Source organism: Muntiacus reevesi, chromosome 3 (assembly GCF_963930625.1).
Source record: "Muntiacus reevesi chromosome 3, mMunRee1.1, whole genome shotgun sequence".
NCBI classification, from domain to species: domain Eukaryota; kingdom Metazoa; phylum Chordata; class Mammalia; order Artiodactyla; family Cervidae; genus Muntiacus; species Muntiacus reevesi.
Window position 1 is genome coordinate 232,115,284 of NC_089251.1, and position 27,284 is coordinate 232,142,567.

General features: G+C 36.9%; 1 protein-coding gene across 1 annotated transcript in view; it reads right to left on the bottom strand.

Moving 5' to 3' along the window:
• Positions 1-27,284, bottom strand: part of ACVR1C (activin A receptor type 1C) — a 78,994-nt gene that overhangs the window by 23,380 nt on the left and 28,330 nt on the right. The window contains exons 2-3 of the mRNA XM_065927865.1: positions 26,555-26,785; positions 3,900-4,139 (exon numbers count right to left, since the gene is read on the bottom strand). Coding sequence (XP_065783937.1) covers positions 3,900-4,139; positions 26,555-26,708 — 394 coding nt within the window. The 5' untranslated portion in view covers positions 26,709-26,785. The remainder of the gene's footprint in view (positions 1-3,899; positions 4,140-26,554; positions 26,786-27,284) is intronic.

A 27,284-nucleotide genomic window follows, 5' to 3' on the forward strand; every position in this document is an offset into this window, starting at 1 on the left:
ATCACAGTATAATTTATTCAGAAGAGTGATGTTTAGTGATCACTGTACTCTGATGTCTGGGAAACTCTGATAGCATCAATCCTGTAAGCTCCTGTAGGCTTCACCTCTACTCCTGAAATGAGCAACAATTTGTTCAAATGTTCTCTTCTTCATGAGAACCACCCACTATGACTAAATAAGCACAGACTATAAGTCTGCGATTATAGGTCTCAACAATTAGTCACAAAGCCCCACAGCCAGAAATTTCTTCTGAGATCACCTGGTTCAATGTTATCATTTTAGAGATGAGAAAATTGGGCCTGCAGGGTAATCAAAAACTTGCCCAGGAATAACTGGAAGACAGACCTACAACTAAAACACTGGCTTTCAATCCAAATTCTTGCTCTCTCACCATCTCAATGGATACGACTACAATCCTTGCCTGTTGGAAACATTTTTAGCAGCAAACTTTCCAGGCTATTTTTGTAAGCTATAGTCAGTTTTACTACCTGACACATAATGAAAGTTGTACGAACAATTATTAAGCCAAATTACAATTTCAATATCTCTCCTCCCTCCCCTCATTTTGCACGCACAAATTCAAAAAAGCATAACCATGATCCATCACTACCTATGAAAACACAACAATGACAACTGGCTAGAAAACTACATAAGTCAATATTTTCAAATTGCAAACTTATTAGGCACATGATCAATACTGCAAACCAGGGACAAAGTAGGATATCATCTAAGGTAATCAGCACAGCAATTAAGTTGAGAGAGTAAAATTCAATGAATGTTGCTTCAGGATCTTTGAAAGCAACCACCAAAAATAATCTAAGTATTACACTCTTAGAGATTTCCTTTGCAGACACAGGGACTTTGGTTTTCCCTGTAAATCGAAGATCCCCTGGAGGAGGGCATGGCAACCCACTCTAGTCTTCGCACCTAGAGAATCCCAAGGACAGAGAAGCCTGATGGGCTACAGTCCATGGGGTCCAAAGAGTCGGACATAACTGAAGCGACTTAGCATGCAGCGCGTAGAAACTGAGGCCTCTTTGGTAGAAACACCATCATTTATCAGGAATGTAATATCACAACAGAAACCAGCAACCTACCCAGCCCCTTTGAAGCCACCTGAGACACCATCATCTCTCAGAGACAGTCCAGTCAAACATCAGTCGGTTCTCCTCTCTTGCAGGCATTGTATTGCTTTGAAATTTGTCCCTGACCAGGTTGGGATATGCTTCACAATTTTTGTCTCTCAACACCTGACAAAGTTGCTTCTTGTTTAAAGGCACTGCCAGGGAAGAGAAGCAGAGGGGAAGGAAAATGCCCGATTCCCCTCCAATCAGTGAGCTTTTGTGACAGAAGTCTTGCTACACATGGACATATTCTTCCTGGTGATCCAAGGCAATATAGCCATTCATTCCTGTTATCCAGTGGTTACCGCCAAACATATGCCACTCGCTTTGGAGAAAAATGCCTAGAACGCTTTTAGGTTGATCATTAAAAAAATCATCCATGTTTGGGTACATTTGCAGCTTTCTTTTAAGAAGGAACTTAGAATAATCTAAAGAGAGGGTCCAGCAATTAGTTAAGTCTAGATTTAGGTTTCAAGATGAACAAAAATACCAAAAAAAACTTAATTTCTGATTTTATGCCCTGGCTCATGAATATTTTCTTAAACTAAATATTCAGCTCCCAGTTATAAAGTCTCCATTACTTTTATTAGAAAGGGAAATCCTTGATGATCTTAAACAAACTCAAGAAGTAGTTCCAGGGCTTCCCTGTTGGCTCAGTGGCAAAGGATCTGCCTGCCAATGCAGGAGACACAGGTTCAATTCCTATATGGGAAGATCCCACTTGCTGAAGAGAAACTAAGTATATGAGCCACAACCATTGAGCCTATGCTCTAGAGCCCAGAAGCTGCAACTACTGAACCTACATGTTGCAACTACATGTGCACCCTAGAGGCTGCACTCCGCCAGAAGAGAAGCTACTGCAATGAGGAGCCCACACCACAACTAGAGAAAAGCCCTCACAGCAACAAAGACCCACTACAGCCAAATACAGGAAAATAAACAAATTATTTTTAAAAATAGGAGTACCTCCAAAACATATATTTCTGCTTTACATCTTCATATAAACTGAAATGTTTTGGTGGGGATGAGATAGATGTCTATTTAATCACTTAAACATTTCAGAAATTATACAAGATTTCAAGGAACTTGGTACAAATCAGAGCTTTCTGGGCCAATATTCTGAGACTAGAACATCGCTAGGGCTCAAGAAATTAAGGCCCAGTGGCCCCCAGAATGTAACACTCAAGGAAGAGAGAGTATTAAATCCCAATAGGTTTCACTTTTTTTAAAAAAAGGGCCATCTTTCTATCCAACAATGTAATTTGGATTTCAGTTTTACAAGCTTCGCAGTTTGGAGATATTATTTTCAATATTCCTCCTTTGAAAACGTGTCTCCTGATTTGTGCAGTGGTGTAAACACTGAGGCTTTGGTCAGTCAGCAAGCGATCATGCCCCCAGAGGCAGGAAATTACTTGGGCTTTCTGGATGATGTAATTAGGTCTCTTTTCTGATAAATACTTCTGAGTCCAAAGCTGCTATGTGCTAAATATGGTTGCCATACAGAAGCCACCCCACTCCTCTATTGTGCCTGCCTGGATGCTCCTAAAGGCCATGGGCAAGGGAGGTCTTCAAAATCTGTTTGGGGTAATCACCCTTAATGATCTTTCCAAAGCAGGAATGACCGAAATGGTTCACTGAGGCTCACCCTAGTTCATGTTTCTGCAGCTCCATGTGCTGAAATATACACGATAGCTGGGAGTCCTCTGCCATCTTAGGGAGTTTGTAATTACTGGGGAGAAACTGCTCTGTCGCAGGAAACCCAAAAAGCCCTCAGATGCTTTGTGCTATGAGAAAGGTTCGTTTAAGCCATACACAGCCTGGTGTTTTGAACTGCTTCATCAGGGGTTCCACTGAGTTCCATTAAAGAGGGAAAGAGTTATCATATAACCGCAGCAGCAGCAGCCAACACCAGAAGGCTGTACCCTTCCGTTTTGTCTTCTGTTTCTAAGCTTTAAGAACATAGTCTTGATTTGAATTTCTGGTCAGCTCCCTATTAACTTCACACACACACACACACACACCCAGGGGCTGACTACAGATTCCAAAGACCTTCATAATCACAAGCAAAGAACACTACTTTGCATAACTAATATCTTTTCCCCAGAATTCAATCCTTAAACCCTGTAACACTTTTGTGCCCCTGAAACATGACCAAGACAGCAACAACTATTATTACTAGCCAGAATGTGGCAGAGGGCTGAGAAAAGAAACTCCTGGCTTCAGAAATAAATTCTGAAGGCATGTGAAAATGAGAATCTGAACACCTAAAGGCACAAAAAGCAATTGAGAAGATTTAATTCTTTAGGCCAGGACAGTTTTCACTCTTCATCAAATCCTGAAAGAAGTTTCTATGCCAGAATTTACCATGTACCATATCAAATATTTTAAACAATGGAATTAATAATATTTGGGCCCCTTTTTTGTTAAAAAGCGAGGTACCTAGAAGACTCAGTCATAGAGCCAGAAAGTAGATAGGTAGATGCCAGAGGCTGGGGGGTAGGGGGAGAGATGGGCGAGGGGATGGAGAGTTAGCATTTAATGGAGACACAGCTTCAGCTTAGGAAGGTGAAAAATTCAGAAGATGGAAAAGATGGTGAGAGTCGCACAACAATATGAATGTCGTTAGCGTAACTGAACGCTACACTTAAATATAGTTAAAATAGTGTGTTTTATATTATGTGACTTTTACCACAATAAAAAATTTTAAGAAAAAAAATGGGATTTATTTTTAAATAAGGGTTTTTCTTACTGAAAAAATGAACAACAGGCACATACCAGAGCCAGATCCAGAGGCAGTCACATCGTAAATCAGATCTTTTAGAGTTTTCCCAGCATTGACCAGATTGCATTCAGAGAGGGGCTCCTCCACGTTCGATCTCTTTTTCTTTCTGTAGCTGCACTGTCGACCTTGGCATGCCCATACGGTCAGCACTGAAGCCATGGACAGGAGGAAAACTGGCACAGTAATAACAATGGTCAGCTCCATGGGGCCAAGCTTTGGGGCATTTGGTGATGCTTTAATTAAGAAAAGAAAGAACACGACCATAAGTCAATCCATGTTAAGTATTTTAGAACTGGAAATGCAGTCACCAAAAATTCACATCTACAATGGGCAGCTACACAATATTCACTCATGCTAGTTGCTAAAGACTTTCCGTGGTAAAAAGCGAAGGCGGGGAAAGAGAGTTGAGGTTAGGATGCAACCGAGGTTAGGTTCCGCCAAGTGACAGTGGGAGACAGAAGCAGGATCACGGAAGGCACTAGCTCCTGGGATCCTTTTTAAAGCCTCCAGACCATTTAACATTTTATGACTATTTTCTCCCCACTTTTCAGTCATCCCTTCTTAAGGCACGTTCGTTCCTTTTTGCCACAGATAATCACTGAGCTCTTACAACACGTTGCCACTATTCCAGGTGCCGGAGATAGAGCAGTGAGTGAGCGAGCCCAAACGCTTGCTCTGTGGTGCATGATGTTCTCACGTACCCACGGACGGAAGTGTGATACAAAAGCAAAAGATCATAAGTCGAAGAAAATAAAGTTGAGCAAAGAGACAGACTGATGGTGGGATGCTACTTGTAGACAGACTGGTCACGGAAGGCCACTCCGGGGAGGTATCAGGGAGCAATAAGGGAAGTAGCCCCAGGGAGCCGGTTCTCAGCAGAAGGCAATCAAACATAACCAGGGGCCCTGAGGCAGAGACCTACTGGGCGTGTTCAGGAACAATCTTCGCCTGGAGCGCAGTAAACTAGGAGAAAGGTGAAAGGAAATGGGGTCGGTGAGGCCAGAGAGAGAAGGATCATGTGGGCTCTTGCAGGCTAAAAGGACTCTGAATTTTATTCCAAGTAGAAGCTGTCGCAGGGTTTTGAACAGACAAAAGATGGTATCTAACTTATATTCTGAGTGGCTACTGTATGAACAGATGCTAGGGGCATGAAAGTAAAAGCTAAGAAACCAATTACAATGTGTCTGGTATTTTCAGTGTAAGCATTTTTGCCACAAATATTTTTGCTGAATAACTATTTGGCCATAAGGTAACTTTGCTGTAAAAGATAAAATAAAAAATAAAAGGGTGACATTAAAAAGGAAACAATGAGGGACTTCCCTGGCCATCCAGTGGTTAAGACTCCGTGCTTCCAATGTATGACTGCTGCTGCTGCTAAGTCACTTCAGTCGTGTCCGACTCTATGCAACCCATAGATGGAAGCCCACCAGGCTCCCTGGTCCCTGGGATTCTCCAGGCAAGAACACTGGAGTGGGTTGCCATTTCCTTCTCCAATGCATAAAAGTGAAAAGTGAAAGTGAAGATGCTCAGTCGTGTCCGACTCTTAGTGACCCCATGGACTGCAGCCCACCAGGCTCCTCCGTCCATGGGATTGTCCAGGCAAGAGTACTGGAGTGGGTTGCCATTTCCTTCTCCTCCAATGTATGGAGCACGGGTTTAATCCCTGGCTGGAGAACTAAGATCCCATATGCTCTTTGGCATGGCCAAAAAATAAATAAATAAACATTAAAAAAAAAAAAAAAAGGAAACAATGAAATGTGAAAATGAATAACAAAATTTTAAATATTTTATAGTGAATATGAAATATTTGAATATATTTTTAAATGTGTAAAGATTCATGGTGATAGTGCATAATAACTAATTTTATTTAGTGAGTTGTACCTAAGAACTTGTCTTCCAAGTCTTTTGTTCATAGTATTTTATATATATATATATATATATATATATATATATATATATATATACATATACATACAGGCTTGTTAATTCATCTCCTCGTTTAGTGTAACACCTTTTTGCTAAAATGTATTCCTTCCTTAAGAGAGGTACCAGGGCTTCCCTGATAGTCCAATGGTTGAGTCTGCCTTGCAATGCAAGGAACACAGTTCAGTCCCTGATCCAGGAAGATCCCACATTCCGCGGAGCAACGAAGCCCCTGTGCCACAACTACTGAGCCAGCCCTCTAGAGCCTGGAAACCACAACTACTGATCCCCTGTGCTGCAACTTCTGAAGCCTGCGCCCCCTAGAGCCTGTACTCTGCAACAAGAGAAACCACCACCAAGGGAAGCCCATGCACCACAACTAGAGAATTGCCCCTGCTCGCGGCAACTAAGAGAAAGACCACATGCAGCAACAAAGACCCACCACAGCCAAAAAATAAAAAATTTTAAAAAGAAGAAAAAGGTATCAGTTTCCAAGTACTTGGGTGTATATTTGTAACTGAGTTCGTATCGCTTTGTGAAGGCCTCTATGCTGTTGTTTGTTCTTGGCAAACTGTCTCATGTTGATAGTCCATGTCCACTGACAGACATTCCAAAGTTGCATGGAAAATGTGGGTTCAACTCTGCACCTTCAAGTTACAGAAGGATTTGAAAACCAATGTTATCATTTTCTAGTATCGTACACAGTTTGGCTTTACCTTCTCTTATTTCACATGTCAGTAATTGCTATCATCCAATATTTTAAGATCACCAACATCTACTCATCACTCTATAGACCATTATGACAGCTAACATTCATGTAATATAAAAATGGGGGCACTCCATCAATGGAGAAATGAAACCAAACTATCAAACCAAAGTGTCAACCAGTTATTTCATCTTCTACAGCAAAATTGCCTTAAGGCCAATTAGTTATATGACAAAAACTATTTGCTGCAAAAATGTTTGCTGTAAAGATGCTTACCTGGAAAACACCAACAGCCCAATTAGAAACCTGATGCAATAATTGAGGCAGGAGATGATGGTTTTGGCTGACAACTCCATCTAAAATAGTATCTCCTCATTCCTTGTTTATTCTCTACACCTTTTTCCTGTTTTATTTAACTTCCTGAATCTTATCACTACCTGGAATATCATATATTTATTTACTTATTATCCAATTCCTTCAAAGCACATATGCTAGTAGTTCATGAGAGGAAGAACTAAGTCATTTCTCAGACTTCCTTCTTTGCAATGACAATCCAAGAGAGCTTCTTATATTATATGTACTTGAATTTCACTTACAACATGTTAATCCGAATATGAGAACATAATTTGAAAATAAATATTATTTAATTCTAAAGAAAAAATAATCAAATTCCTCAAAAATGTGTTCACAAAAGTTTCACTATAATCCTAAAAATAGTATTCTATCTACTATTAATGAATAAAAAATTTAAAACTGTTAAGTGAGCTTTGGAAACATATTTCATGCTCTTCTATTTACTTTGCCAGGTGAATTTTGGCAGATCAAACTGTTCTGAGTGTCACAGGGTTCCTCTGAAATCATTAGAAGTTGTACAGGTGCATAGAAGGACAGCTTGGCCTAGAGTGTTCTTAGGACAAGGTGCTAAAAGAGTTCTCAGACTTGACTTTGATTAAGAAACCATCAACCATGGAAGCTGCAACTTCAAAAGTGTGCTGTTCTGAAAAAGTTTTATTGTCCACTTCAAAATAGTCTTTCAAATCTACATTTCAAGTTGCATCCATATTTTTATGTCCTCACAAAAGTATTCCAAGAATTCTAAGAAAGCCACAGAATGCACTTAATAATTTTCAATTTACATAAACATGTACTGACACATGGAGAAGTCAATGGCACCCCACTCCAGTACTCTTGCCTGGACAATCCCATGGACGGAGGAGCCTGGTGGGCTGCAGTCCATGGGGTCACTAAGAGTCGGACATGGCTGAGCGACTTCACTTTCACTTTTCACCTTCATGCATTGGAGAAGGAAATGGCAACCCACTCCAGTGTTCTTGCCTGGAGAATCCCAGGGATGGGGTCGCACAGAGTCAGACATGACTGAAGTGACTTAGCAGCAGCAGTACTGATACATGATTTTAAAAAATAAAATTCCACTATTGGATACATTTATATGGATAAATTTTATTTTGATACATGTTACTAGGAGCTATCAATATAAACATTATAGTTGAAAAGCTTATTGATTGCTTTCATGTTAGTAAAGCTCTATTAAGCAGAGCTCAGATCATCACTATAGCAACCAATAAAGAGGCGAAAGGTCAGCAAGCCTGAAAATAGCACAATATCTATAAAAGTGCTCTTCTCTGGTGATGGTTACTGCACTCAGGGGTGTTTATTACAGATGGGCAATATTTCTACTTTTGTAAACAAATTTACAGATATGAGTTAGTAAGAAAAAAAGATGACTCGGCTAGAAAAAGGCTAGCAACACCATCCAGAAAGCTCCCTAAGCACCGAGCAAATTTTAAGGCAAACATTTGTAAAACTATCTTCTAAACCAAATGCTGATTGTAATCTCTACAAGGGACAAATGAAGAAAACTGTAGTCTACACCCAATGAGTCATGATAGAAAAAGACAGTAGTGCAGTTAAGAATACATTTTAGTAAGTTATCTTGGATGAGCCTATTAATTTTTCTAGCAGGGTTTACAGTCTTGATCATAGGAGAATTCCCATTTGACAATTTCTAATTTCTCAGACCACATCAACTGAGATGATTTCTCCATGGAATAAACATCTCCATGGTGGGGTATACATTAATCCCAAAAGTGAGTTCTAGGAGTGCTGCATTGCTAATTCTAGTTATTTCACTCCCTAGTAAATTAAATAGAAGATGGGAGAATAGAGACAGGTACTAGCCCAGATGGATGAGTGGTTAGCTTACAAAAGTCTCCGCTATGTAAGTTGTGCAATACATTAAACCAAGACAGAGCAGGGGAAGGAAGTACAAATAGGGCAGGAAGAAGGGCAAGTATGAGGTGTGAGATTCTGCACAGCTCGAGGGAATCATGCGGAAGTCAAAAGATTGTAAGAAGGGGCATTCGTGCATGCGCAGTCAATTCAATCATGTCCAACTCTTTGTGACCCTGTGGTCTGTGGCCCTCCAGGCTCCTCTGTCCATGGGATTCTCCAGGTAAGAATACTGGAGTACCTACTCCATGCTATGCCCTCCTTCAGGGGATTTTCCTGAACACCAGGAATCAAACTGGTGTCTCCGATGTCTCTTGCGTTGCAGGCAGATTCTTTGCCCACTGAGCCACCTAGGAAGCCCCTGTAAGAAGGTAAGTAATACCAAAAATGGAGAAGGAAATGGTAACTGACTCCAGTATTCTCATCTGGCAAATTCCGTGGAGAGAGAAGCCTGGCAGTCTACAGTCCACAGGGTCACAAAGAGTCGAATATGACTTAGCAACTAAAGAACAACAAAGACCAAGGGGAAAAAAATAAAGAAGAGGAAAAAAGAAGAAAGGAAGGAAGGAGGAAGGGAGGAAGGAAAGAGGAAAGAAAGGAGAAATTTTTTAATCTTTGTGAATTTACAACTTTGCCTAGAGAAAAAAAAGAGTGAAAACTGGTGATGGTGAAAGCAGTGGTGGTTACCAATGCTCAAATAAAGTTCAGAACCAGTTTAGATACCTCAGCTTCTCCCAGGACAGTTTTCATGACCTCCTCGCCATTTCCTATTTCTGGCTTTAGGGAAACAAACTCCTCAAGATTAAAAGAAAAAGATGACAAAATGTGAGGATGGTCCCCATGTTTCCTCCCCTGCTGACCTTTTCTGTTTGTTTATTAAAAGTATAAAAACTTATTGATGTGTATGAGATTTATGTGACCTTCACATCAATTAATTTGCATTTTCTTAGTACATGCTATGAGAAGGAGATGCCTTAGAACTAGGCAGAGATGTGGACTTGATCAATTGCTTCAAATAACTCGAATTGACCATGGGCACAAAAGTCTGTAATATATTTATGTTCAACTTAAAGGTATATTTCTTCATTGTATGTGAATGACATTCAACTGAATAGAAACTAAGATATTACAATGGAGAGATGTATAGAAAATGAACATATAGTGACTGAAGAGATGTGTACGGATTGGACAGCTGTCTAAAAACACATTCGTGCAAAAAAAACAGAGGCCTTCATCCAGACAACGTGAATTTTTATGAACCATTTCAAGGTTAGTGCTTCCTTCCCAAAAGTTGCTATAGCAAGCAGCTACATAAATTTAAAAGGGTCCAAAACATCCCTAAAGAAACCACAGAGTAATTTATCATTAAAACTGCTCCCCTTCCTTTCATTAACTTTTTCCTCAAGTGAAAAGATGCTATTATTGCAAGGTTGAATCCATGAATGTATTAATATAAATATCAAACCTTCAACTGCCTCCTTACTACCACCAACTCCCCCACAAAAGAGGAGCATTTCTTTCTCCAAGCTTGTGGCTTTGAATAGTTCTCAGAATAAATAATCAAAAAGACAGTGTTGCTGGGGATGCCTTCTGATGGGTCTGTTTCTATCCTGGCACCAGAAGAAATGCCACCAGGAACATATAAATGACATGGTGATGTACTGTCTATCTACCCTATAAACTTCTATGACCTCTGACTTCAATTAAAGAGCTTTTTGTTTACTTCACACATTTCTGGGGGGGGAAAGTGTGGAAATAATTGCAGCTGAAACAGAAAAAAGAAAGACATTACCTTTAAGATATTCAAAGCTACCTTGTTAATTAGCTCAACAGGAATCATTTCTTTGGTCAAAAACAGAATGACATGTTAAGAAATGAGAAATCTCTCAAATCTTCATGATTAACCTACTTTACCTGCCATTTCAAAGTTACTTTAATATGGGTAGCATTATTTCAAACATTTGCTTGATTGTAATGAAAGTACATACCTAATTTATTTCTGGAACCAAAAGGATGGGTGTGTATTGTATAATAATCCTCTGAGAACAACTCTGGGGCTGGAGGCAGGAAGTTGGGCAGACTCCACATCTTTGTGTAGTTTAAAACCTACTAAGGATACATGACCCATCTAGGGTGCAATTCCAAAACAACTTTGTTGTTGTTCAGTCACCAAGTCGTGTCTGACTTTTCGTGACCCTATGGAGTGCAGCAGGGCAGGCCATGTTTGCAGGCAAAACTATGGAGCAAACTTTATAGGCGCAAGGGATATAGGAGATAAAAAGATCATAATGAAGAGTTCCTTTCATGATGAATCAGTCTAATATAAAGAATATGTAACTAAACTTATATGTGTGAAGTACACACATGGGAAGTAGAATGGGTTGAAGGAATTACATCACAAACACTAGTTTTATTTGTATGACACGTCAATGTAATACTTCACTCCCGATTACAGGGACCCTCCACCACCACCATCACTTACCAAAGCTTGTCCTAGCCTCCTACTTCTTCACAGTGACCCTTATAAATGTTATCAGGAAAAATCCAGTTAGAAGTTAATTTGGTTAGATCCCTCCAAAATATGCTCCACTATAGGGGGCATTATATGGTCCCCCTTCTTCACAGAGAGAATAATCATGTCAAACAGGTTGTTTCTGATAAATGTGAACCTCAAGCAGATGAACAATGGCAGAATATTTTCTGCTCTAGAGATTCAACTGAACCCTGACAGTGACAGAAATAATAGAATTATTTCTGCCTTTTGACCAAATCAGATGTGGTATCGAAGGGCGTTCCACCATTCGGTGCTCAATCTGTAAATGGCTATCTGCATACACGTTCTACATGTATGGCCTGATTTCATGAGGGTGGAACAGACAGGGAACTCCACACATTAAACTATTTCCTGGCTAATTCTCCTTGTCCTCCTGGTTTCTGGGAGGAACACTGAGAAGCTTCAAATCTTCTTTTGTCCACCAGCACCTGAATTTAAGAATAATAATTACTTTATATTTTAAGGAAATAGGAATATTAGATTGAAGAATATAATCTTTAGCATAAGGGGTAGGGAGAACTTTGACTCAAGCAGAGGTGAGACTCAAACAATGTAGAATTTAAATTGGTTTTTCACAGTTTTTCCTCATTTCAGGGCATGTACAAGGGTTAGTTTCTTAATCTGTCATCAAAACACATATTGTTTTATTTATTCATTTTATATTAGAATATATTTGATTTACAAAGTTTTGTTAGTTTCAGGTGTAGAGAAAAGTGATTTAGTTATATACTCATATATCCATCCTTTTTTCAGATTATTTTTCTATTATAGGTTATTATAGAGTATTGAGTAGAGCTCCCTGTGTTATATAGTAGGTCCTTATTGATTATCTCTTTTATTTATAGCAGTGTGTATTTTCTACTATTCTATTCTATTCTAGTCAAAGCTATGGTTTTTCCAGTAGTCATGTATGGATGTGAGAGACGATAAAGAAAGTTGGACTATAAAGAAAGCTGAGTGCCGAAGAATTGATGCTGTTGAACTGTGGTGTTGGAGAAGACTCTTGAGAGTCCCTTGGACTGCAAGCAGATCAAACCAGTCAACCCTAAAGGAAATAAGTCTTGAATATTCATTGGAAGGACTGATGCTGAAGCTGAAACTCCAATACTTTGGCCACCTGATGCAAAGAACTGACTCATTGGAAAAGACCCTGATGCTGGGAAAGATTGAAGGCAGGGGGAGAAGGGGATGACAGAGGATGAGATAGATGGTTGGATGGCATCACTGACTCAATGGACATGAGTCTGGGCAAGCTCTGGGAGTTGGTGATGGACAGGGAAGCCTGGCATGCTGCAGTCCATGGAGTCGCAAAGAGTCAGACACAACTGAGCGACTGAACTTAACTGAGTGTTCTTAAATGAGGCTTCCCTGGTGGCTCAGGCGGTAAAGAACCTGTCTGCAATGAATGAGACTGAGTTTGATCCCTGGGTCAGGAAGATCCCCTGTAAAAGGAAATGGCCACCCACTCCAGTGTTCTTGCCTGGAGAATTCCATGGACAGAGGAACCTGGAGGTGTCCATGGGGTCACAAAGAGTCAGACACAATTGAGCAACTAACACTTTCACTTTTACTTTCATTTTCATTCTTCAATGATACATTTCTATAAAGAAATTAGATAGCAATTACTCAAGGAATATTTTTTTTTTAAGTCAATCTTTTCTGTAAGAAAAAAATGAAATTTCCTTGGAAACAGCACCCAATCTCATAGCAGAGAGCATTGTTCAGAGAAAGCACTTAAAATATCGATGGTGAAGGAAAAGTTACACTTCTCTGTCTTAAAGTTCCAGCTAATATAATTACTCCTACAGATAACACGAAGGCAGGAGGAGAAGGGGACGACAGATGATGAGATGGTTAGATGGCATGACCGACTCAATGGACATGAGTTTGGGTAAACTCCGGGAGTTGGTGATGGACTGGGAGGCCTGGCGTGCTGCGGTTCATGGGGTCGCAAAGAGCCGGACACGACTGAGCGACTGAACTGAACAGATAACACATTCACACAGAGCAGCTTGTTCACTTGAAAGGACTGACATTGAGATAATGATATTCTAAGTCAGTTCAATGTATATTATAATGACCCCAAAAGTATTTGAATAAACAGGTAATAGTATTTACATGATTGAGAAGAATATGGCTTATACAGTGTAAAATCCTCAATTTAGGACTGCTTATAAATTTCACTTTCAATTTCCTATTATATCCCTATGAAGAAAATTTCATAATTAAAATCAGTGTACTTGTTCCTTGGGACAAGAAATGCTTTCTATATTAATCTCTTAGAGCAAAAATTTGACTTTTTGTATGCTTACATTTCACATGCTTTCCAAAATGCAAAAATTATAGCGTCTTTCAGTTTATGGGGAAAAAAATATGCCTGTCTGGCACACCTGTCAGGTGTGGGTGAGTCCTCAGAGAATGAGCTACAAATGGATTTGTTGATGTGCTGGTGGAACAATTCCACAAGAGGTCTCATGAGTATTTCTCAGCATGTCCTGTCACCTTACACTGCCTAGAGCTATGAATTTATGTTTAAAAGAGAAAACCATAAAAGTTAAGAGACATCAATGGGTTTCTTTAAAGGAATTAAGATAAGGAGACTTTTCAACTCCCCAAAGAATAATACTTGGTATCTGAGTCTGCAAAATTTTATAATTATAACATGCTTTAAACTTATTAATTTTTGATAAATTCAATTCTAATGTTTCGGCACTTTATCTTCCTTTAAATGTAATCCTTCAGTTTGGTTTCAATAAGTCTAATTTATACATGCACCTAATCAATATGCATTGTTCATCCACCCTAGGTTATATAAATAACAAATTGTTCTTTTTTCTTTACACGATTGAGAACAGGAAGGTGAAAACTGTACTGAGGTTAAGAAAGTACCCACATTTTAAAGTTATGCACAAATTTTTTGTATTGAAACTAATTATTTAAATTAGTCAAAAATACAATAGTATTAAAATAGTGTACTGAAATCCAAAAGGAAAAATCAGAAATTCTTATTACATTTACCCTTTAAAGCACAGTATGTTTTGGTAGCAAAATAGGAACAAAGACACTCAGAACTTGAATGCTTTGCTGAATAGTCTATTTCCATATGAAGGTTGGTAATTAGTGCACGCATAAACTAAATAGCAAGTCTTATAAAAAATTAACCCTATAAATAACAGGCTTCTCTAGCCCAGGTTTCCTGACCTTATCCTGGATGAATTTTCATGACAGTTTTAGTGTGCTCTTGATGCCATTTGACATCACCACTATTTCTCTGAGCATCTTTCTGATGTCACCTACAGTCACCAAAAAATCATTTCTGCTACAAATCACAATGCAACAGAGCTATGAAAGAAACAAGCAACAAAATATGATTCCTTCATGTAGGAAAAGACATGTTTTAATAACAAGAAAAGAAAGTCAGACATAAAATTGTGTTAAACAGAATAACTCGACTATATTAAAATAGAAAATATTCTAAACTACTGAAAGTAGGAACTCTGAAAGTGAACGTTGCTCAGTCTCCTCTGACTCTTTGCAACCCCATGGAGTGTAGCCCTCCAGGCTCCTCTGTCCATGGGAATTCTCCAGGCAAGAATACTGGAGTGGGTTGCCATGCCTTCTTCCAGGGAATCTTCCCAACTCTGGGATCGAAAAATGTCTCCCTAATTGCCGGCAGATTCTTTACCATCTGAACCACCAGGGAAGCCCAAGGTTACCGGAATATAAGCGCAGTAAGTACTGAATGAGCGAATGAATGAACAAGGAAAGCTCATGCCCAATAAAGAAGTCAGTCACTTCTGTTTCAGCCATCTGATACCAAGAGGGAGACTTCAAGGATGCCAGATCTTTTGATTTTTAGTCTATGGAATTTTTCTAGGTCAGAATACTAGAGTGGGTAACCTCCCCCTTCTCCACGGGATCTTCCCAACCCAGGAATCGTACCCAGGTCTCACGCATTGCGGGCAGATTCTTTACCAGCTGCGCCACAAGGAAAGTCCACGAATACTGGAGTGGGTAGCTTATCCCTTCTCCAGCAGATCTTCCTGAACCAGGAATTGAACCAGGGTCTCCTGCATTGCAGGTGGATTCTTTACCAACTGAGCTATCAGTGAAGCCCCAAGATAAGCCAGATATCTATATTTTTATATTACGACTCAATGTTTAACACTGTAAAGAAATTCACTTTTTTCCTAGAAATTATATACATCAAATGAAAGCTGTCTGTAGGTCAGATACAACCCATAAGTAGGTAGAACTCTGGATGACTTGTTTTGCTGTTTCTGTATTCATTAAAACTGGGTTTAGCTAGTAACGACAGAGGAAGCTATGCAGAAATTTCCTTTTCTCTTTCATGTAAAAGAAATTTGAAGATGGGCAGTTCAAAGTTTGGGCCTCCCTGGCGGCTCATCAGTAAACAAACCCACCTGCAAGGCAGGAGACACAGGTTCAATTCCTGGGTGGGAAGATCCCCTGGAGAAGGAAATGGCTACCCACTCCAGTATTCTTGCCTGGAGAATGCCATGGGCTGGGGAGCATGGCGGGCTACAGTTCTTGGGGTCACAAAAGAGTCAGACATGACTTAGAGACTAAACAACAAGAGTCCAGTGCTAGCAGGTTGGCTCCATGAAGTTTTGGTCATGCTCCTATTATCTCCCCATTTCCATCCCTGTGGTGTAATTATCCTCATGGTACAAGCAAGCTGGTATATTTCACCCTTTACCCTCAGGCAACATGATGGAAGATGGCATAGTAAGTGCTAGTTGTGTTTTAAATGAGTCTTTTCAGAAGTTCTAAAACACTGCCAGAACTTAGTCATATGGCCACACTTACCATTAAGAGTAGCTCAAAATACTGTCGGTAGACAGCCACACACCCATCTAAGTCTAGGTTCTGCTACTAAATGGGTATTGGAGGAAACTAGATGTCTTTGAAACATAGCCTTTGTAAACTTTGAGCCGTTAGATTTTTTCCATTAAAAAAGAACACATGTGTAGCAAAACAGACAGCATAAAAATTTATAAGGAAAGAACTGAATAATGTCCTTAGCCTGGTAGCTCTCCAATATCAACTCCACATGTTAAGAAAATGTGTAAGTTTTGTAAATTCACCCATTGTCAAAAGTTACTTTGAAACATGATGTTTTGCTCTTCTTTTGTTGTGAAATATAATAAATACACAGAAAAGTGCATATAATATATACATACAGCATATAATTATAAATTCCCATACATCTCTGACCCCCTTATCCCTTCCCTGTTTCCCACTCAAGAGATAACTCACATGATCAGATCCTTTCCCATCCCCCAGGGTGTCATCCTGATTTGGGGAATAATCATTTCTCTGTCCTTGTACTGTTTTTCACAGAATCCCTTTTCCTGTATTGTTACAGGTTAAAGTTGGGATATTTGCATGTGTTGTGGCTTTGCTTAGTCGATCAGTCCTGTCTGACTCTTTGAGATCCCATGGACTATAGTACGCCAGCCTCCTCTGTCCATGGGGATTCTCCAGCAAGAATACTGGTGTGGGTTGCCATGCCATCCCCCAGGGAATCTTCCCAACCCAGGGATCGAACCAAGGTCTCCCACATTGCAGGTGGATTCTTCACTGTCGGAGATACCAGGGAAGCCTGGAATATTTGTGTATAATGTTCATAGATGAGAATGACTTGCTATTTCTTTTTTCATACTGTCTTTTTGAGTTTTGATACCAAAGTTATGTACAGAATGGGTTAAGGAGTGTTTCCTATTTGTGCATGGTTTGGAGGAGTTTGTGTAATAATTACACAATTATCTATTCCTGGAAATTTAGTAGAATTTTGTGGTAGAACCTCTTGGGCTTTGAAATGTTCCTTACAGATATGTCATAAGATGATTATAATTTATGTTATAATTTTCTAAAAGTTAGGTTGTTCATAAATCATGTTGTTTCAGCTTCATGTAGTCTTACTGCTTTTTTCTAAATCTATTCTATTACCAAGACAATGGTATATTAAAATCTCCTTCTGAGATCATGAACTTCTCTATTTTTCCTTATACATCTGTAAATATTTTCTCTATTTCTGAGACCATATTCTTAAGTACACAGAAATTTTAATTTATTAAGAATCCCTTGTAAATTGAAACTTTAATCATTAAAAAGTGATCTTTTTTAACTCTAGTAATATTTTTTGCATTGAAGTTAATTTTATCTTCCACTAATAGAAATGTCAACATTTTTATGTAATATATGCATTGTATATTAAAGCACATATATCACATATATGCATATCAAAGCACATATCAACTTTCTTATACTTTCCTCTAATTATCATCCTCTCTTCCATATTTTCCATTATGTATTCTCTATATTACTGCATACAAAACAGTTTCTTCTGACCCAGATTTCAGATCCCTAATTCTCTCTTCAGTTGTTGTTATACCAATTGTTGTTAAACCTATACATTAAGTTTCTAATTTTTGTTACTGTATTTTTAATTTTAAAAAGTTTTCTTCTTTTATTGTTCAAATCTACTAGTCCAATTTTTTTTTTTACAATTTCCTATTCTCTAAGAAATGTTTTAAATTTTCCTTTTGCTTCTTTAAACGTAGAAGAATAGGTGCTCTATAATTATTGTCTGATAGCTCCTACATTTGAAACCTTGTGCTCTCTTTCGCTGGCTCATGCTCAAGTCATTTTGAACCCCTGTGAGCTTGGAGTGCTTGCTCTTCATTATGTACTTTTCATGTCCTTGCAAAAGTGTTTGTGTGTGTCTCTCTGAGACCTAATATTAAAGAACATTTCTCCAGAGAGTCTGAACTTTCTTCTGGCAGGCCACCGAGGACACTATTAATCTGGGTCTTTTTTTTTTAAGTTTTTCTTCTGGAGAGTATCACTCGAGGAATGGAAACTCAGGTGTAAAATCTATGTGATGGCTAGGCTATGTCCACACCTTCCCAAGATAAGGTTTTGGGTTTGTTTTAAAGTTGTTTATCTTTGTTTTTCTTTCCCCCCTGTTCTGCTTAGTAATAAATCCAAGCCTCCTCCCTGGGGTTAGAAGGAGATGGATTTACATCCATTCTAAACTGGCAGTAAGGAAAGAGACCTTTGATATTTCTGCTAAATATGGCGATTTCTATTAGACGACCCAAATTGAGCCAACCATGCTTTTTCACTTTTCTCTGAATCTTGAGATTGCTAGTAGCAAAACCCAACATTTCCCTTGCTAGAAAAAGCAGATATGCAGGAGGAAAAAATGTTCCAAATAAGAATATCAGAAAGTTAGATAATGACACCTTAAACAACGATGATGTTCACTGATTCTCATGAAAAGAAAACTGAAAGAAGGCTGTTGACACTGTTGAGTCTGTATGTTAACAAATCAAAGAAAGAACCTATTTCCAGATTTCTTATCATGTTGAGGCTGTGAACTCCTTCACTGGTTAAGATATTATCTAAGTGTCTGAAACTTTTAGTTGAAAACATCCTCCTTTAACTTTTTTTACCAATCCAATGAGTGGAAAAACATGGTATGTTACTTCAATTTGCATCTCCCCAACATTTATTTTTTCAGTACTTGATCATCTTTTCAATATTTGACCACTTTGAATATTTTCTTATATAAAATTTCTGTTAAATGTGTTTTTTGCCCATTTTTTTTCATTTAGCTCTCTCTTCCCTCTTTTCACTCTTTCTCTTGCCATGCACATGGATACACACACAAACACACACACACACACAGCGGCTCATTATTTTTTAAATAGTTACTTTTTCTAGTCATATATGATACAAATATTTCTATCCCATATTTCATTTATCTTTGGTTTCACTTATGTTGTCTTTTATTATTCATTTTTATTTTAGTTTCCATGTAGTCAATTATGTCTTTTCCTTTTATAACAGTTGGATTTCCTGTCTTATTTAAAACAGCTTCCATACTGTAAAGTCATAAAAATCTTTTTTTCCTAAATTTTCCTCTGACATTTAAATTGTTTTATGTTTCACAATTAGATATTTAATCAAGCTGTAATTTATTTTTGTATATGGTATGACACTGTGGTACAGCCCTGTCTTCTTCCAGATGGATAGATAATTACGCCAGCATCATTTCAAAAATAAACCATCATGGAATTTCCACTTCTGCCAAGTTACACTTTAGATGTCCACAGAAGCCCTTCTTAGTACGGCATACACAAAAATGCTGAATAAAATACAAATGAAAATCTTTTTTCTATTATATGATTAACCTGGTAGGGAAATAAATTAATTACTCAGCAACCAAAAATAAGATTCAGATCCAAAGAGATATCTGAGCACTAGGATGACCATTTACCCTGGAGGCATCTGCCAATCCTTGGCAGTTAAGTGCTTGGTTTATCAGACTATATCACAAGATCAGGAGATGGTTCCTGAAATCACAAAAGGTCAGATCAGAGATCCTAGTATAAATCAGTCAAATATGAACGGTATTACATTGAAAATAAAACAAAATAGAAAATGTTCTGCAGAGAGACCCTGGGTCTATATTCATCTATTTGTTTGTCTCAATCTTCACTTTCAGTAGAGCAGGGGAAAAAAAGCTTCTCACCATAAGTGTGCATCTATATAGGCATACTTAGAGCAGAATTCATGCTATATGTTGGCAAAAAAAAAAAAATTAATCAAAATACTGAATAGATTTCAGTTGGTAGCACCTCCAGATACCTGGCAGAAGCTAATATAAATCTCCTGTGGAGGAATATATTTAAAAATAGGCCTCAAAAGTTTCCTCCAGATATGATTCTCAAAATATGAGCTCACAATCAAAAAATTACAAAACACACAAGGAAAGTGGCCAACCAAGAATACAAATCAGCAGATTCAAATTCATAGAAGCTATAATTATTAAAATGATCAGAGACTCTAATATTAGAAAATATAGGGAAAAGAGTTTAAGAAGCTTGAAGAATATAAAAGGCCCAACTTAAACTAAATCAGTGAAGAAACTGAAATTTATTAGAGAGCTCACAGACAGAACCCATTACAGGGACACACACCCAAAATATCTCTTGGAACTTTTACAAAAAAATGGAACTTTTCCACTTATTATTTGTTTTTTCACCCTATAAACAACCTCCCTTCCCCATCCTCCACCCAAAAAGTACACGTTTGGGTAAATAAGTCCTTTTTTTTATTGAAAAGGAAATATTCTTTAAGAGTTAAGGATACATCATTTACTTTTGAAGCTGAATTTTTCCTGCCAAAGTGGTTTCTCTCTTAATTTCAGAGGTAGTTGTGAATGGACAATCTGCATTAGTTACCGTGAAAGAAATTTAATAAAGCCTGAGAAGTACTAAATCTAAAGTCACTGGAGTCAGGGCAAGACAAGCAGCATCTGGAAAGGTGGGTAGATATTTTTGGAGTTTAAGAGTTATTTTTATCTGGTCTAAAAATAAACAGTAATGAGAAATTAGGTTACACTACATAAAATATGTTTCTCTTGCTTAATTGATTTGCATTGCCTGTATTTAATTGTAATTTTTAAATATATTTGGTATGCTGCCTAATGAAAATAACAACATATTTGCTATTAGTAGAGACATGAACTCCAAGCACTAGTCAAAACACAACTGTTTTAGGAAATGGTTGTTGGCTTTCAAGTTTACATAAGAAAAAACCCTCTAAATATTTGTGATAATAGTTGAACTTGAAGGTCACTCTGGTGACATCAAATATATCTAACAGAATAAGCTCCAGGGAAACAAGCAATTTTTTCTAATGTTATATGTCTACCAAACTAAAAAACTACTTCTATCAAAAAACTTAACTCCTAAGGATTAAACCTGCATGCAATGTCAAACAAAGAAGTACTTTTTTAAGGGCAAGTGATTGAATTTTATGTGACCTAAATCAAATCTTGGTTACAATGATCCAAATTAATTTGACTTTAATCCAATTTAGTATTAAAAATGAATGCATAAGGTCTTAAAAGGCCATTTAAGAAAAAAACATTGTAAATTAAAATAGTAACTAGATTCTTAATACCAACAGATTGTTGAACTAGTAAATTAAAATAACAAATGTCCTCATTGCATTTAAAATTACTACATTTTAAATATCAACTAAGCAGTGTTTCTTAAACTGTAAACATGTAAACAACTTGTGGAATATGATTAGAATTTTTACTTAATGAAAGTTCATGGAGTACTTTGCACATTTTACAAGTAAGAATATTTTGTAAAATTCTTATTTCAGATATGTGTGCATATGGGGGAAATTATACAAAATGTGTTTCGATGTGTCACAATGGAAACCTGTACGAAAGCTACTAGTCTAAGAAGAATTAGAATCAAACACTTAAAAGGATTTTAGGAGGGCAAGAGTTTGTGGCTACAGATTTCCAAGTGCTGAGTTATAAGGACACCATCAAGAAGAGGAAATGGGGAGAAAAAAGTCACAAGATGTATTCAGCGTAGGAATTTTGTCACAAAGAAATATAGCAAGAACTCAATCATCATAAGCAGGACTCAAGGACAGAAAAGAGACAGCTGAAACATGACAAGAGTAGTCACTATGTCTACACCAAGTCAGCTAGCCAGAAATGGCCCCACAGTCTGGGGTGATGGCTGAAAGAGCCAAGAGGCAAGGACCCACTTGGTTTTCAGTTGCAACTGAAAAGAGAAGTCCCAGATTTTCTTCAACCTGTTCTGGTCACCTCTCGACGTTTTCTTCTACTATTTTACTCGTGAATGTGATGCAGTGTATTAAGTACTATAGAAATGTCACACTGCTTTTCAGAGCATGTTTATATATTTCATATATATGTGATCACATTTGAAATTGATAAATCCTCTTTAGGCAAAGCAGGGGATATCAACCACACTTACTGATGACACAAAAGCAGCAAAGTTACTGGCGCTGGCTGTGTCACCGCTCAGTCTGAGCGTTCCCAACTCCTCTCCAACGCTGCTGTTCCAAACACAGCTAATAACCATTCAGCGCTACCTCACAGAGAGAACAATCCAATCCAAGAGGACTGCACATGCAGTCCTACTCAACTGAATGTCAATTTACCATACCAAGTCACTAAAAGAAACAAATTCTTAGTTTATGAAAAGAAATTTGATATCATCAAATGTCACAAAGCACTTCTTTGTAGGCAAATTAATTACTAGCATACATACCTTCCCAGTTATAAGTAGTCTTTGAAAATTAATCAAGGTAATCCATCATATCAGTAAAGAAGTCATGTTATAATCTCAATAAATCCATGAAAATACTTGAAAATATTAATATTCACGCATGATTTTTAAAAAGACTCCCCAAACTAGGAATAAAAGCAAATTTCCTCTGTTGATAACAATGGTCTACCAAAAAACAAAAACAAAAAAACCTTTCATACTTGATGGTAAAAGAGTGAGGGCATTCCTCCTAGAACCAGGAAAAAGACAAGGATATTTACTTTAACCACTCTTACTCATCATCATATTGGTGATCCTAGCCAAGGCAAAAAAAGCAAGAAAAAGAAATAAAATGCACAGAGATCAGAAAGGATTGGCTGTACTCACAGACAAAATTATTCTGTATGTAGAAAATGTCAAAGAATTTTTTTAAAAGCTACTAGAATATGTTATTCTCATAAGTTTATAGGATATAAGGTCAATATATAAAATTAATTTTATTTTCATATACTGGTAGTTAACATTTAGAAATTGAGATGTCAAAAATACCATTTATGATAGCATCTAAAAGCATGCAATACCTAGAGAAGAATCCAAGCAAAATATGTATAAGATGTGTTTTCTAATAACCACAAGACACTAAGAGTAACTTAAGTAAAACTAAATAAATGGAAAAACATACTTTGTTCATGGATCAAAAAAGTTAATATTGTTACCTGACTATTTTCTCCAACTAATCCATACTCAACTCAATCTAATAAAAATTTCAGCCTTGTATTTTTATGAAAGTTTTCAAAATGATTCTAAAATTTATTTTTCCCACTTTTTCTTTTTTTGGCTGTGCAATGGTATGCCAGAGTTCCCTGACCAGGGATCGAACCTGTGCACTCAGCAGTGGGAGTGTAGTCTTGACCACTGGACTTCCAGGGAAGTACCAATTCTCAAATGGAAATGCAAATAACTTAGGAGAGCAAATCAACTTGAAAATGAACAAAGCTGAGAGGGTCATATTATCTGATTTTAACACTTACTATAAAGCTATAATAATCAAGAAAGTCTCATAGTGGCATAACTATAGACATTTGGAGGCCAGAAATATACCCACATACATATGGTCACTTTATTTTCAATCAAAAGGTCAAAGAAATTGAAAGGATGGATTTTGCAATAACTGATGCTGGGAACAACTTCAAATACACATAGAAAAAATAAATATTCCACCTAACCTCACAAAATAAAAAAAAATTAAATTTAAACTAAACATAGACTTAAATGTAAAAGCTGAAATGTTAAAATTCCTAGAAGAAGCCATAAAAGAAAATATTTATGACCTTTGGATAGATAAACATTTCTTAGGATATGAAATATAAGAACCATTAATAATTTAAAAAAAAATAAAATGCATTTCATCAAATTTTGATCTTCTACTCTCCAAAAGACACCTTCAAGGAAACAAAATGTCAAAATCCATAGAATGTGAGAAAATCATCATAATACACTTATCAGATAAAGGACTTGTATTCAGAATATATAAAGAACTCTTAAAGTAATCCATAAGAAGATAAATGAATTCTAATATGCAAAAGATTTTGACACTTTATAACTAAAGAAACATAAATGTCTAATATGCACAAGAAAAAAAATAATTTAACATGATTAACCATTAAGGCAATGCAAATGAAAACCACAATGAAATACCACCACACAATCACTTGAATGTCCACAATTAAAAAGACTGTTTATACTAAGTTCTGGAAAAAAAAACGGACCAACTGAAACTATCAGACATTTCTACTGGGGATATAAAGTGGTACAAGCAATTTGAAAACTATTTGAGAGATTAGATTTAAAAATTAAACACACAGTTATCATATGATCCTTCAATTCTACTCAGATATTTTCTCAAGAGAAGGTGACATATATCCAAGACTTGTACTCAGTTATTCAGCAGCTTTGTTAACAACAGCCCCAAAATGGAAACAACCTGAATACCCATTGTGGATGGGTGTGTAAAAAGAACAAAGCAAACCTACAAAGGAATATTATCCAGCAGTGAAAAGGTAACAAGCTGCACGAATAAATCTCAAAAACAGGATGAATGAAAGAAGCGAAGTGCAAAATAATCTCCTCCATAGGACTCCTCTGATGTGAAACTCCAGGAAAAATAAACCTAATCTACAGGGATTAGAAAATCAGTTTCCTGGCTTTGGTGAAAGTGGAGACTGACTGAGAACATTTTGAGATAATAGAAATGTTGTGGCAGTTACATAAATGTATGTGTCAAAACACATTGAACCATACACTTAAGATGTGTGCATTTCATAATATCTAAATTATACCTCAATAAAATTGCTCATTTGTTGCATTTTTTTCTAAGAAAGGCTGGTTACCAACTGGACTTGAAGGTAGAATACAGGCATCTCAGTAGTTAGGTAGAATTTAGAGCTGAACTGGGAAGGATTCACATCCTGACTGCACTCAGTACCTTTAATTTGCCCAGCTGTATGTGAAATATTTTGTCCTCCTAGACATTTTGTTGCACAGTATTATCTTGTACCCCTACTGACTGGCAGAACATGTTCTTATGGATAATTATTTCTTGAGAAGACACATTAAAGAGGTCATTGCCACAGACTAATATGGAGACTTTCCTTCCCCTCAGTCTTTTTGATCTTGGTCATGGGAAGAACAGCATCAAATATAGGGGATCTTCATGTCTCTGATCTACCAAAACCAGGGAAGAAAGTATAAGGAAAATAAATTCTGGTATCACAATAGGCATCAGATGACTAGCAAACCAAGGAAGTCTATGGAATCTGAGACAGAATAATTGTGGTGTAAAATCTTAGATTCCTAGTAGCTTTCAGGGATGAAATATTCCAAGTATGACTTCTGAGGTTGTAACACATAGGATAATGCTTTAGAATAATGTTTCCCAAAGAATGAGACAAGTATCAAAGGTGGTATATGAAATGATTTTATTGAAGTGGTAAACCAATATGATACTAAATAACATTAAATCACACAAGATTTTCTTCTCTGGTTCTCTTAGTTTTTCTGATTATGTATCAAAATGTCTCATTTCATGTCAGTATGTTTTTAACATGACTATCTTCTCTTAAAAAGAAAATGTAAAATAGCTACCAGAAATACAGTCAGTACATTTGTTTGTTTATTTACTTAGCTATCTTCTATTTATGCCAAATAAACTTGTTTTTTGCATAAAGTAAATGTTCTCTAGTAAAAAAAAATAAAAGGAGCAGTTAGTTTATTAATAATAATAATAAGTTAAAAATACTATAGTAGAATATGGTGATATATGAATACCTGAGACTGGATAACAGTACTTTCAAATGTTCATTTGTGAAGAAGAATATCTATCTTTGTATAGATACTAACATATTAAAGAAAATTTACTATCAGGACATTTTCATGTTATAAATTAGTTTTTAATTTGAATTCCTTACCTCTTTAATAGTCCCCCAAATTTCAGGTTCCAGAAAAAAGGCCAGATTAACATTTTTATATCTTATAAATTAGGATGAAACTCCATGAAATTGTGGGAAAGGCAGAAATATATTCACACAATAATAGAGGGTCAAATTCTACTCTGTTTTTCTGCTAACAAGTGCTCTCACTTGAGTGTGGGCAGACAAAGAAGATATGCAGAAGGCACCCATGAAAAAAAGATTCTGTTTCCATAAAAGTTGGCAATCTACTATTTTTAGTTTTGCTCTTTTTTCTCTTCTTTTTTCTTGGTATACATTTACATTTCTTTCCTTTAAAAGGATACATAAAAGTTTATATTTTATTCTAGGTTCATTAATCACTTCAAAAAATACAATTCATGTGGACAGATTTCTTCAAAACTGTTATGCTGTTGTCAGTGTTTCGACAGTCTTGTACAATTTTTAAAAAATCAACCTCAGCTAGGCTCTAGAGAATTTTAGCAAAAAAATAGAAAGAACTGTAAAACAGATTTTCTTATTTAAAGAAACATAAGACAGTTTGATTTCTATCATGCTTATAATTTCCCAAGAGTAAAATGAAATTTGGAATGAACAAAGATAAACCTTTTACCTGTTGGAAGGTGCAGTGTTATGTTGTTGCAAAAATCTGTGAAGCAGCATTCCGTTTTGGTAACATTGTTGGAACTATGACAGAAGACTTGTGCATTTAATTCTGGGAGAGAGACACAGGACTTGATCACCTGTTCCTTCCCATTGGTTAACATAACAGAAGCCCAACATGCTCCTTCTGTTTGGCAGGTAAAGTTTGAAGAGTCACACAAAAGACAAACACACTTCAAACCTGGAAAAGGTAAGGCAAAACGCTTTAAGATGCGAAAGTTATCATGCAAAGAAATTCAATCTTAATGAAAACTGAGACAGTTTAATAGCACTGGATAAAACATACATGCTAAAACTGTTCCTCTCTCTCAGTCATGTGTTTTATCAAAAGCGTTGCCCAGTCATCACTTATTGTTGCTTATATTTTTACAAGCAATCTTTTCAGTTGATACTATATTTTTAAACAATTTTCCCATCCTTGGTGTAAATCCCTCCTTTTTAAACTCAACCAGCTCATTCCTAAATCAATAGTTCCTATGAAATGCTAGGATACAGTAACACAGCAACCTAGAAGTGCAGTCCAGCATCATTTGTAGAGCATTTAAGCATTGTTTAAGGAGCTCACTATCCAAACAATCCAGTGTATTCTGTTCATTTACAATTTCACCTTTAAACTTTAAAGTCAATGTGCTAAAAACACAAATCTAGCTGCAGATAGTCACAGCTTTAAAAAATTGTGT